We start from the raw sequence: 14,414 nt of genomic DNA, 5'->3' as shown, positions 1-14,414 counted from the left end.
ATAAGGCAGCAATACTGGAAAGCCTGTTGCTTCCTTTGTTCAGTCTTCAGGTTTTTGGAAAAAAAATCTGATTAATTTCAAACAACGAGCAGCCTTATATAGCAGCAGCTTTCTCTAGCACAAGCCCCTTTGCAAAATACCGTCCCCTGGTTGCCCGGTATGGGTTTTACGATAAAAGCACAAATAAAATCCAGTTACTTGAACAATCAAATTCAGTTTCATTGAGTGTTTCTCACCCACTTTTTAAGAAGGGAATAAAAAAGAACATGCAGTTTTACAGAATTGATTCTGTTAATTTATTCCCACAAACCTTCCTGTCTAAATTACAGTCCCAAGTTTTTCAAACTTTTCTTCAGAGAAAGCATATCCATAAGAAGTTTCATGTGTTCAGCATCTGTACTTTATACTACAGAAAACTATGGAGGAAAACTGGGCAAGGAACAATGACTCAAGAATTGTTGCTTTAAATTTAAAACCTAAAGAGACTATTGGCTTCAGGCAAAATAGCATCAAATTTTGGACAGAAACGACAGACACTCTGAAGAAGCTGAAGGAAATGAGTCTTAAATATGGAACTGCAAAAGCAGCATTTCAAATTTTAATCTGAAATGACCTGCAGAAAAAACCAAGGGCAATGTTTCCAAATGGGACGGAGTAGCCCCAAAAATATTGAATAAGAAATGACCAGACAGAATAGGACAGATGTGCTGCTTGAGACAGAAAACCCAGACAAAGATTTATCCTGAGGTGAACACAGTTGATACGACTTCCATAGCTAATGCCCGCTAATCTTATTTCTGGACTCTCAGGGTAGTAGAGGACTATAACTGCAGTGTGGAACAGCAGCTGGTTCTGGAGAAAAAGCAGATACTGAACAGTACAAGAAGGTGAGATACTAACACACAGAAGCTAAAAGCACTTCTTTATATTCTCTCCTCTGATACGAAGACCCTATCTAGCCTAGATTCTGCTAGATTTGATTCTTTTTTCGCGTTTCCTAAATGAACCATTTTCTTCACTACAGCTGAGCAGTTTGACTGAAGACCCTCAAGGACTCCGCTTGCAGGGAAGTGCCCAGCAAAGGTGTACGAGGTCTCAAACCGGCGCGACCCAGTCCAGGGCTCTGTACTACAGCACCGAGGCAAAGAGATTTTCTATTCATATACTGTTTTCACTTAAATCCAATTCAAGCAAAGTCACCTCCTAGAGTCAGCAGGTACTTGACACTCGATCAACTCATCCCTTCAGCAAGCGCAGGCTCTGAACAAAGTGCTCAGAGAGGAAGACGACCCTGGTGACAAGGCCCAATGGCATCACAGCCTAATTCTCAAACAAGAGACAGAGCACTACTGCAGCAAGGGTCTTGAGATTTAGCACAAAATCTTACAGGTTTCTGGTTAATAAAGGACATGCCCGTTTCCACGAACTTTCAACCTCAATCACACACTGCCTTGGCACCTAAGAAAGCTGATACAGAAAGAGTGAGGCTTCAAAATTTGTACCCTTTAAAGCGACATTCTCCTGGGATCCACCTGTAGCGTTTGCAGCCTTTAACAGGCCCCAAGTTATTATGAACCCATCTCTGTAAAATGGTGCTGTTCCAGTTAATAAGTTAGGCGGTACAGAAGTGGTTTACTATTAGAATTCATGTTCTAATGCTGTTTCACAGATTCTACACATAAAACACTAAAATCCTATCTTGGTCAATCAAATCATAAAAACAATTTGGCAAAAGTAGCACAGGGGTTAGCAAACTAATATCCAATTAAAAACAACCACTTTGCAGTTAGAATACAGGTTTTGCCCAATATCTGAAGTAATGTACAGATATCAGATCATGTCTGCTGATACAAACATACCTATTATTCACACTAGTTTAGTAACATCTGCTTCAGAGATATAATCATTTTTATGAATTCGTTCTCACAACTGTTTCACTTTTTCATTCTTAATACTGAGAGATAAAGCAAACACAACCGGCTTCAATCGTATTTGCATCTCACACAGAGATCAAGCATGTAAGCTACAGAAAAAAAATGACACGATGAATAAAGAACAGCTTACACACATTAAATGGACCCTTCACACAGATGGGTGAACTTTCTGCCTTTACCACAGCAAAACCAAAAGGGAAGTACTGCAAACAGCTTCTCAAACAGAGGAATTTTATCCCAAGAGATGACTGGATCCAATTACAGAAACATCTGATTAAAAATTCTTTTAAGTCAAAAACCAGACATGGGCTTTCCCTAATGCAAGAGCTTGTATGTTGATTTGTTAAGTCTTTTCTTTTGTACTGTTTAAGCAAGTTACACTACTGAAATCACAGACACAATTAGTAAAGCCTCTTGTAATTAAGCACTGTATCTGGATCTACAGCACTAACATGGCTTTTACTCTAATCAGAGTCCAAACTCAGAAGGCGCAAAGCAGAATAAAACCAAGGCCTGAGATATGCAATAATTTATTGTAGCTTTTAAACAATCTTGCTGAAATCTGCCAACAAGAAAAAAAAAAAATCAATTAATTCCATTAATAGGCACCAGGCATTGAAATCCTAGAAATTTCTACATGAAAATGTCCTGAGCGGCATGGTGCTCACATGGCTCTATGCCTGGTCTCATTCTCTGTAGGGAGTCAGTACCATGCAAAACTCAAGTTCTACGAGAGGCTCTCTAAGGCAGGAGAGGGCTGTGCACTGACAGAAGGATAACAGAAATCTGGCTTTATATATTTGGACGTTGTACCTCCAAGAATATTCCTCAAAGATTAAGGAGGAAACCAGGAGAACAAACCATAATATGTTCAAAGTCCAAAAATCTGTGTATCTAACATCTCATGACTCGTTTCGGAGCAGAACTAGTAACTCATAACAGTGGGATCTGACTCAGACTGATTTAAACCAGCACATCCTGAGAAACCCAGTTCAGCTCCAGGCCCTCACTACGTGATGAGAACATATCCGTACCAGGGCTTGAGAGTCAAATGGGTGCAGCCAAGTATACCCACCTGAAAGTATGACAGTGACATTCAGTGCAATGAACAACCCACAGAACAATCCAACCCTGAATGTAGTCCAGGCTGGTACAGGCTGTGAACAAAGCAAGAGCGGAATTAAAGCGGGGTAAATAGGTTATCAGCAAACTCAGATTAATTTGCATATTAAATTTAAGATCAGGGATACAACGTTCTGATATCGGATAACACTCTTCCACTTGAAGTGAGGTTTTTTTAAACTGAAAATGCTACATAATATTCCTGCCTATGTGCTTGCTGTGTTGAACCAGAGCTTGGGCGTCTCAACTCCCTTTGAAAAATATTCCAGACCACACAAACACTAAGCATATGTTATTATTAGCACAAATTTCCTTTTACTATTTATCTCATCCCTTCATTACCTTGTCCACATGCATTAGGAATAGTAAGTAAGCTATTTCCAAACCTCCCGGAACTAAAGCAGATTATGTGACCATGCCCCCCTCACAATTTGCAGAGCGTGCTCACGTCAATTATTTTCACTACTTTTTTCAAATGTTGAATCTAATTTGGTACCTTGACAAGATGGAGAAGCAGATTCGCTATGTAACTCAGTCTCTCACCTGAGCTGCTCCTAAGGGTGGAACACGCAAACGTTTCATAGCCTTCTGTCTGTCTCCATCTTCTAACTCATTGGTCACCACTTCCTACAGAGATAAAGATATACATCACAAAAGTTCATTCTAATGATAAGCACATGGCACTGCATTAAAAGAAAACACAAAAAGCAGTTGATTTCCAAGTTACGTTTGAACCCTGGCCCAATCCTCTTCTAATGCACAGTAACAAAGATATGAAAAGCTCACCACGCTGCATCAAGTTAAAACACAATACAAGCTAACGGGGCGTGAGCTTTTCAGAGTGAAAAGTTACCAGCTGAAAAGAGCACACACAAATTTATGTAAGCAGTGCCAGAAATCAGTAGCATTTCAAAAATCAATTAATAGTTGTCTTGGTGGCAAATACAAGCTATAGAGAGGGCAAAACCTTGTATGAATGAGTAGTGAACAAGAAACCTAGTTAGAAGAGGAGCAGTGCCCTTTACCTCTGTTTCGGAGATAAGCTGGTTGATCTTCTTGCAAGTGTAGAAGGGTGCCACCTCCACCTCGGCCACCCGCCATTCTGCCCCCCGCGCCGTCTCCAGGTTCTTGTCATGTTTCTTTAAAATTTTGCGGAAGCCGGTGAAGTTCAGGTTCTGCAGACAAGGAAAAACAGTTACTGGCTTTTAACCTCAGTCAGCTCCCAAGAAAGTTAGATGGTTATATTTCCAGTGCTAGCAAAAAAGTAATAGTTAATAAGAATCAAAATTATTGCATCGATTGTGAGGAAGTTTTTGAGTTATTACTTTATTAGAAGTAATACATATCCCTTGGAAATAACATAAAAAATGTGGGACTCGAGGGCATAAAAAGAGGTAACTTATTTGCAGGGAACTACCTGTCAAATCACTGCCACTTTCCTCCTTAACGCAGGAAGCGACAACATTCCTGATGATATCTCACTGAAGATAAATAACCTGTGGACATACCCAAAACTTGTATGCTTTAGGTTATTTCAAAGCACGCTCCCTCTGTCTGGGTACACCTTACCACATACATGCCATGTACTGCAACTCGGTAACTGGTCTCTGGATTAGCAGTAGTTGTAATGAGCTCTTAACAAAAACATAAAGCTGCAGAAAGACTATGTTTGGTCCTAACTCCCACAGTCGTTACCAATCCTTCAAGGGGTTTTCCCTTCTGAAAAGGCTAGGCTACTGACTTCTAGTTTCTTTGAACTTTACATAGGTTTCAAATCAGGTCCTCCACATAACCGCATTATAGAAGGGAAATCCCTGTACAACAGAAAACTTTCACAAGTTTTAAATGCCGCAGATTAAATCCAGACAAGTGCATCTCCATAACAGCATCCTTTTCCACAGAGTACATTGCACAATGACTGCAAAACTAGTTTAGGCTTGCAGGCGTGGGAGATGTAACTCCCTAGTCTGTCTAGATAAGCACATGATGCTGCATTAAAATAAGAATTAACGGTTGATTTTCAAGTTACATATGAGCCCTAACCCAACCCTCTTCTAATGCACAGGCAGAGCTCATCACACTGTAGGCAACTGCTGTGAAAAGATGCATTTTAAATCCTGCATTTCATTATACAGAAAATACCACTCGAAAGACTCAACGTTTCGTTCAAGCAACAGCAGAAACGCAGACAGACCATGGCAAGATTCACTTCTAAAAAAGCTTAGAAAGTAGCTTGGAAAGAAAAACGGAGAAAACGGCAAAATCCAATGCCCTGGGGAGAGGCGCCAACTACTCATTGAAATTATTTTCAATCTAATTATGCTTAGAGTGATTTAATACCAGACCCCTACCATATAGGTGGGGAAATGAGGCTAGGGAGACAGCAGCAGGAAGCCAATGCATTAACAACCTGCATTATTGCAGACAAGAGACTTCAATTACTTTCTATTGGAAAATCCAGCGTTCCACCCCAGGGAGAGCAGATCACTATTTCAGAAATTTGAAATGAAAAATAGCAACAAAACAATGATTTTTGTCAGAGATTTTTCTGTAGCCTGCACTAAAAATCACATTGTCTGCCATGTGTGCAATCAAAGCCTAACTCCGGTGTGCATTGCCCAGTCAGTGCATGGTTACATCAGGCACCCTAGAACCTCTCCAGCAGCATTTCATTCCCTGGCTGCAAAAATTCTGTAACCTCAAAGTGCATGATAAAACCACTGCTGGTTACAGTGGTACTTCTGACAAGGAACACGCAGTGAGGGAACCGTGAAACAGAACAGTGAAAAATCATTTACCTAGTCAGATGTTTTGCTATCCTTGCTGTTCGCGATGCTTTTATTTGGCAAGGGGCTTTCTCCAAGACTGACTTCTATTTCTGCTGGGTACTAATCAAATCCATTGAAGTGAAGCAAGTAATGATATGTTTGTCATTAAAGGTGAAAAAAAAAACCAACAGCGCAACTTGCACGATAATACAATGCAAGAGCAAGTAGAATCAAAGAGTGGACTCAAAAATCTTTGCTCATATACAAGCGTATTAGGAAATGCACCAGCAAGGCAAATGCACAGCAGTTTAATAAGACTAATTTAGCCTCCATTATTTGCACCATGAATGTACTATATTGTATACAGTATATATGTAAGTAAATACTATATACTTAATTTCTCAAGACTTGTTTGTTCTAAAACACAGTATTTCAAATAAATAAATTTATTTATATATGTACACACTCTAGAATGATATATTACTGTTAACAATAAATTAATTTTATCAGAAGTTTAAACTTTGGTAAGTTAAGTAACAGTTGCTATGGAGACAATTTATAGTTTCAGTTGATGTTTGGTTTGTATACCTTAGGAATGAACGTATACAACTTTTGCTCTTGCTAACAGACTGAGGAATTTGCTTCACATGGATTTTCCTCGCTTAGTAACCCAATTCAAGACTTCAGCATTTCAAAGCCATAGTTTGATAGTTATAATGCCACTGTTGACTTCACTTTAGCTCCTACATGAAAGCCTTAGCTACATCATCTTCCCACCAGGTTATTGTTTATCTCCACAAAATTGCAAGAGCTTGAATATTCCTAGTTCTTATATTCTAAGTTCAAAAGTGATTAAGAGTATTATTCTGGGATTTCACTTTATGTCTGTTTTAGTACTTGTATTCCTTGTCCTCAACTTCAAGGCAAATTTGAAATAATTTTTCTCATTCTCTCTTCGAGGATATGTTGTAGAAAGAAGCTCTGCTCCTTTTGGAAACTGTGAAAGCTATCAAATCCAGATGGGTTTTACCTCAATAGTTAGTATATATACAATGGACCTGGACTTACAGTAGCAAAAAAGCAAAAATATAAGTGTGCAAGATGCCTTTCTTCACTGATGAATAGTAGGAAAAGATTTTCCAAAGGAATGACCTATGCCATCCCCTACTTAAATTCTTCATCAAGCCTCAGAAGTGATTTTTTGTAACTAAGGGCAAGAGCTTTCTTCTTTTAAATAAAAAAAAAAAAAAAGTGAAGAAATCATAGCAGGTAATACTGCTTTGCTCCATTCACAAAAAGCTACAGATATTCTACCTTTCCCAGGATTTTGAATTAGAAACTATCTCTAACAGTTAAAGGGCTTTATTGAGAAACTCATAGTTTCCAGACATGTGCTCAAAGACATAACATCAGCTTAGGAGAGGTACAAACACTCAGAATTCTGGACGAATTAAGTTTTGTCCATACTGGAGAGTAGTATTCAAGTAATTCTTATGGTGAATTTTGTTTAGTAAAATTCTCTGGTACCACACTGGTACATCTAAATACATATGTAGTGAATTTAAGTTCAAACACTCTTATTTAACAAGCTAGAAACCCTCACAGTAAGACATTTAAAAGCATTTAAAAGTATTTAACACTAAAGAGCTAACCCCACAAAAAAGATCTTAACAGTTTCAGATTTTTGTTTCAAGATTTTTGGACCAGAATCAGTGTCTGCAATATTTACCGTGGCCTTTCATGCCAGAAATCCAAGTACAACTAAAGATTTGTGTTTTTCATACTTCAAGGCAAACGCGCCTGTACCCTACAGAATTAAAAACATTTTTTTTTAAATGGATGTTTTAACAAGAAATTCTGATATAGCAAGGTCACAGTCACTACCATGGTAACGCCAAGAGGAAACAGTACGTTAGCATTTCAAGTTTCATTAAAAACACTAGATAAAAGAGCTTCTTCCCCAACTTGCCAGCTCCAGCCCTGCACAGAACAACACACTACAGAAGAAGGAGGTCTTGATGTGACTTCATGTTCTGGCCACACCTGGGCCAAGGGTGCTGGGGTCAGACAGCTCAGAAAAGGAAGAAGGAGGAAGGTCCTTCTGCAGGTCAGCTTAGCATTTCTAGCTCAACAAAAAGCAACAAGGCGTAGGCTGCTAGCTGCTAGGCATCTGCCTTTTCTTTAAAAATGTTTAGGGAGCCCAAAATAAAAAAAAAGAAATTAAAAACTGCCTTGAATGAAGTAACTCAAGGAATAGTCAAGGATACACAAAATACAGAGACATTTCCACACATGGCTTTGCAAAACCACCTCTTTTTGCAGGTACCTGATAGTTCTGCAGTAAGATGAGGCTGAGGTAGAGCTCGCTGAAGGCCAATTTCAGATCTTTGATATTCCTGTGCTGGACACGCTCTTCATGGGACAGGTGGAAGACCGGCTTTCTGCGCCGCTGCAGCGTGGAAGCCCCACTGGCTTCTTTCTGTGCATCCAACGTTGACTGTAACTCAGTCCGAAGAGTAGTAAACCTGCGCTGAGCTTCTGCAAGCTTTTCTGTTAGCAAGGAAAGGAAAAGGTCAGATGAGTGGGTAGCAACTTGCCGACCGATCCCGTAAAAAGCACAAGTTAAAAAAGTAAGAGTTACTTTTCCTCCAGTAATGTGCCTGTAGGTTAAAAGCACTGCATTGAGTAACCTATGGCATGGCCTTCCCCCCGCTTAAATTCAACATCTCTGAATATTTCTCTTTTATGAAGCTTCTGCTCGTTAAAGGTTTTGATGTATAACATACACTCTCTCTCAAAAAAAGCCATCATGTCAGACAGGTGTTAATTAATATATTCAAAATCTGTCCATTCATACAGACTAAAGCCGCACTAGAAACGAACTCAGACCTTTCGACTTCCACCCCAGGCCTGATTTCTAGAGGATGCTCATACCAGGACCGTACGAATACCCATTACGGATGGAAGAAGCCCAACCTGCGCAGCCTCCGCCTGTACCTGGGGGCTACAAACCAGCACGGGGAGGCAGGGTCAGGCCTCCCCACTCTGGCAGAGCCGTAGCTGGAGGCAGCCAGGCAGATAGGGTCTCATCCAAATACCAAAGCAGTGACCACACGTCTGCTCTGCGCGCAAAGGAGAGCCGCTCGCCTTTCTCAAATAAAGCAAACGCACAGAAAGCATTAGAATAAAAACCTGTTAGACGATATTATGAAACTTGACAGTTAGTAAGCAAAGCGCTTTTCAAATCTGTGCATCCACTACTGACTACGTGTTTACTATCTTTTTATATGACACCAAGGAAATCAAAGGGGGGGGAAAAAAACCCACACATCAAATGTGACGCTGAATTTTGGAGCTCAGAGAGCAATGCAACCCTTCTGCCAAGCTCCCGGTGACAGACAAACACAGCTTCTGCTTTGATCAGGAGTTACAACACTACTAGCTGCTGTACGTGATCCGCTGTAATAATTTTATGCCTCTCTTCCTCAGTTTAGACTCACACAGGTTAGAAGCATTGCCTCATTATTCACTGATTAAAGGGACAGTCAACCTGAATTTAAATATCATTTTGATGTGCTTTCAGAACAAGTCAGTCTCTCTTCCTCACATCTCAAGTGTGAAAAAGGTGTTCCTTTAAACATGCTGCTTTATGTACTTTCAAAAAAACATCTTTTTGGCTAAATAACTAACTTTTTATGCTAAAACCAGCATAACTGACACCGTTATCTTTCTCTTTGTCCTGTGCAACTAGTTCCTTCCAGGCTTTACGCCCCCATGGCCTCAGTCACAGCTTTGGCATCTCTGTTGATAAGCTCCATTGCAGACCCTGGGCACTGGCGTTGGCCAGGAAGATGCCAAGCAGGTTCATGGTGTTGAAGCAGATGACTGGGAGCTGGAGCCACCTCCACCCAGCAGGACACACACTGCTGCATCAGAAGCCACAACTCAAAGCTCTGCCCAACAGTTTCCTGGCTGTCAATTTAATTCTTTTCATTAGTATCTTAAATAAGAACTTAATGGTAATTCTCAATTGTCCCCCCTCCTCCTCCCCCCCGAAGTAAGATTTACTATCATGGTAGCAATTCTGACCCTTTCCTCAGACTTATTAAATTCTGGTTAATTTTATGAGCAAAACTTCTCTATAAATAATTTTACAGTGCTCTGCATCGTATTTTCCCCGAAGGAGAATGTCCTTCCTAACAGAAAATGGGGATCAATATAGAAAAATCAAGTACGGAAGACCCTGAAACTCTCTACAACTTTCTTAATTATAAACTTTATTAAAGCAAGAGGTTTTAAAAAGACAGGAAAGGACAACTGTCTGACAACTGCTACAGCTGCGAGCACTCCACCGAACAGAGGCAATGCAGTCCACAGCGAGAAGTGTCTGCCCACAGCCTACAACCACATAATATTTAACACACACAAGGTCAGACTGCAAAAACAATAATCTCTTCCCATTTTGGGAACTCTCTTGGGAAGAAGTAACAGCTATCTTCTAGAGTAGCTGTTAGAATCAAAAGCCTTCATATAAACGAAACTTACAAGTTTACACTCTATATTCAAAAGGTTACATTAAACCATCTGGTGATACACTGAGATTTCTTTTAGATCAAATTATTAAATATGGACGAGTTTAAATTTACATCTTTCCATTGAAAGCACTGTTCCATTGTCCCTATGTCCAGAAAAATCTTAAAATCCCTCAGCCTAATAACACAATATTTAAACATAATGTTTTGAAATAGTTATAAAAGCGCTGCTGCAGGGTTTTTTTATGTTTGCAAACCACCATCCATAAAAAAAAGCATCATCCCCAAATACGAACATTCTTCTTAATTATGCACTGCTGAAGAGAGTCGCATGCTGTCTCCCATACAGCCCTCTCCATCCATAGCGGAGGACCGTAGTCCTTTGAGGATGAGGCTTTAAAGACAACCAAACCAGTCCAATAATGACCTGCCGCTCCTGAGAAATGGCAGCCCTGCCACCTTCTTCTCCCTCCTGCCCACTCTATTGTACTGACTCCAGTTTTCCAGTCCACAAGCCATTTCATCTTGTTAAGGTATGATTTTATCATCAAGATTCATCGCAGAAGCAAAATAAGACAAAAGGTGTGCTGCTATTCTTAAAACCTCCTGGGGAATTGCCTGGGGAAATGGCAAAGCAGAACGGAAATTAATTTCTCAATTTGCAACATACTCCAAAATATCTGAAAAGACATTCACCACTATCACTAATTTAGCACTCCGAAAAGTCACTTTTTAAAAAATATGCCACTCAAAAAAAGTTAGAAAAAAGCAGCACACCTTAGAAACTGGAACCACTCTTGTGTTGCAGCATTTTCCATGACCTGATGCCCACTGAGTACTCGGCTCAAGTGTAAACTTACAGCAAAGATTAAGGAGAAAACTAAAACCAATGGAGGCAGACTTCAACAAAAATACTTGCAAGAAAGAAGCAGCTTTGTCCAGAAAATTCTTCTAGATCCTGAATAAAAAACACTGTCTAAAGTTATCACTTCAACTATGCAATTCCACGTTGGTTTTGACTCCATTTTCCAAGTTTAAAGAAAAGTTCACACATAAGGATCATTAAAAAGCTGTAACACCAGGAGCTAGTAAAATTTCTCTCCAAGTTCCAGTTTACATGGTCGCAGTTCTGATCAAAACCTGTTTCACCAGGCAGAAGGCAATCAAACAGCCCATACCCACTCACAGCTACCCAGCTCAGGGCATTTTAGGTAGGCTCTTTGAGCACTCCTTCCTATTCCTACTTGTACATATCATGTTCAATATTTTGCTTACCAAGTCAAAGCCACGGCTTCCTACAAAGAATAAACCCAGCTCCTAAACTAACCACAAAAATGTTACTAGCTAAACAGTAGCTCAAGCAGATCCTGATGCTGCCGATTTAAAATAAAACAAACCTCACCTCTAGAAGATCCCAAACACAAACCAAAACTGGCCACAAATAAAATTCTGGCACTTGAACAGGCACTTGTCTACTGGAATGATCTGAAAATTTTACTGCCGTTCTTTTTTCATTCAAATGAGTATAGACTTTCTTGAGCATAGTCCAAATAATCACAAACTGTTTATCAAATCAGATTTAGTTAATGGCAGTTTTCCTTCCTACTGAGCTGAGATAATGGTCTGGGGAATTAAGGCTATGTTTGATGAGAGCCGACAATCTGAGCAGGCAGCGAAAGGCAAAGGCATTTTGCAGCAGGCACTCCAACCCCGAGTGCTCTGGGGAGCCGGGGAGGAGCTGGGGTGCAGGATCAGCCCATCCCTAGAGGACAGGGTTGTCCATGTCTCTGGCAATCCCTGGGAATGGTCACTGAGGATCCCTCAGCGCAGGGAAAGATGACGAGGAAATGAAGCAGAGATCAACAGAAAGCTTAGCTTTCTTGAAAATGAACAGTATTTATTGTCATAAAGACAAGTGTGTAATAAGCCTTATAACAAGCCTATAATAAATTGGATGTACCGTGGTCCGAGCCAACACACGCCTAGAGTCACAATAAGGTCTGACAAGACATATTTCTGATGTGATGAAGAAGAGGAACCACTGATGGAACACTTCTTGATGTAGCTTAACGTGAATAACTCTAATAAAGGGTTTCTATACTATTAAAGTCACGTCGCTCTTCTGCAAATAAAAGACTTATTTTAATCTTATCACAAGAGATTTTCAAATTACATGTATTCTCTCCTATAACTTTTTGAAATGACAGCAAGTTGAAAAAAAAAACCCTGCCCTATATTATTAACGCCATTTTAAACAATGCTGGAATGGGTGCCTATATGTGGGTGCACGTGTGCTAGCAGGTCCTCATTAAGGAAAATTATAATCTGTATTGTACTTCTGAATTGACAGAACTTCCTCCACAGAGTCTAGCTTGTAGTACACAGGACCTCTTATTAGATTAGCTGATATAACTAGAAAAGTAAGACAAGTTTCTGAGCATAAAAGCCTTACCTCACATCTGGGATAGAAACAGAAGATCTCACAGGGAAACAGAACTGAGAACAGCTGATCTGAGTCAAGTACATATGAATTACATATAGAAAAATGGCTTTAAAGTGTAAAACCCAGCTAGCCTAATAAAACATATTGCTTCTACCTCCAGGCTGCCCCTTGCCCTTGTCCTAACACCCACTCTGGCTATAGCAAAACGCCACTGCTCCAGAGAGCCAGAAGAGCTGGCACAGCCAGCCCAAGAGGTTTACTTCCCTAGATGGAGGCTGAACAGAGGCAAGCTGCAGTGCCCAGTCATTGCATCTATTATGCTTTTAGGTATTCTCGCGTTCACGACCCAGATTCTGCCAGCAATAAAATAGCTAGCAATAAAGTCATCGCCTGATGGTTATTAAAATATTTTGTACAATTCAACTTTGTCTTTGTTACCAGATAAAAATCAGAAATAGAAAAGGCTACCACCATATTGTGCTGCAAAAGCCTGTTTATAGCACCAAGTTAATAAATCAACATGTTAAGGGAAAGTATAGCAGAATATGTATCCATATTTAAACACTCCTCCAGTTGAACGCCTGTTTTAAACCTTACCAAAAGAGGCTGAAAACCAGCTGAAGTGTAATGGTGGGTGGAACTGGAGCACGCTATTACCAAGCCTTTTGTAGCAATATTACAGGGTGAACTTCTGATTATCCCATTCTAAAGTTTATTTTCAAAACACGGGGTGGGAAAGCAAACTGTCTCAGGGAAAACAACAAACAATAGCACTTTGAAATATGACCCCTTGGAATCCCTACTCTTACCGCCATTACATTTTTACTCAATTTACTAAACAGGATTTTATACACAGCCAATGACAAATTGCTACTGGCTGATCTAGTCCAGAAAGTTGCAAGAGTTTAAGAGCTAAGTGTTTAAAAAATTTGTTAGACACATCAAGATGGTCAAGTTACCATAAATAGGCAAGTCCATGATGGCTATTCCTGCAAAAGCTCAGGAAACACCAGCTAGGGAGCTTAGCATGCCTAAAACACGCACAGGAGACTGTCACCATGGATAAACCGAGAAACTGTACCCTATATGTAAGCTACCACTTAAGTTTAAGAGCATCTTCATAAAGTTCAACAGGATGCTGTTGCAAAGCAATGAAATCACCTGCCCTTCATTCTCCCTCCATTCAAATACCATGGTTTAGCTCCACATCTGTGATTAAACCAGAGCAGTCTCCCATATAAACCTGCCCTATCATTACCTGATGGTAGACTTGCGTGACCACTGTGGTTATTCTGAAAGTTTGGGAGCTCCAGACTCTTTTTGTGTTGCTGTATTTTCCACAAATACACACAAATAAGCACCTTACCTGAATAGAAAATGTTGATTTTGGCAAGTTCTTTCTCACAGGTCTGGAAGAACTTCTCTTCAAACGTGGCAAAACACCTTTTCACTGTGTCCTCATCTGTGTCTATAAAACAAAATAGAAAAAAAAAGGAAGTTGTAACAGAAGAACATAGGAACAATTTTCTAAGTGGCTGCTATGGAAATATTTCTTCAGAGTAAATCCACCTCCTTTGTCATGCAGAGAAAGAACAATCAAGTCCAAAGGGCTCCG

At 40.0% G+C, this 14,414-nt stretch overlaps 1 protein-coding gene across 1 annotated transcript in view; it reads right to left on the bottom strand.

The window, feature by feature from the left end:
* XPR1 (xenotropic and polytropic retrovirus receptor 1) overlaps positions 1-14,414 on the bottom strand; it is a 109,328-nt gene that overhangs the window by 23,194 nt on the left and 71,720 nt on the right. Inside the window, exons 3-7 of the mRNA XM_082483869.1 lie at positions 14,166-14,267; positions 8,151-8,374; positions 4,082-4,231; positions 3,600-3,683; positions 3,010-3,091 (exon numbers count right to left, since the gene is read on the bottom strand). Coding sequence (XP_082339995.1) covers positions 3,010-3,091; positions 3,600-3,683; positions 4,082-4,231; positions 8,151-8,374; positions 14,166-14,267 — 642 coding nt within the window. The remainder of the gene's footprint in view (positions 1-3,009; positions 3,092-3,599; positions 3,684-4,081; positions 4,232-8,150; positions 8,375-14,165; positions 14,268-14,414) is intronic.

Source organism: Vanellus vanellus, assembly GCF_965231255.1.
Source record: "Vanellus vanellus genome assembly, chromosome: 5".
Classification (NCBI taxonomy): domain Eukaryota; kingdom Metazoa; phylum Chordata; class Aves; order Charadriiformes; family Charadriidae; genus Vanellus; species Vanellus vanellus.
Note: the sequence above shows the minus strand (reverse complement) of the source record. Positions and strands in the feature narration are given on the sequence as shown.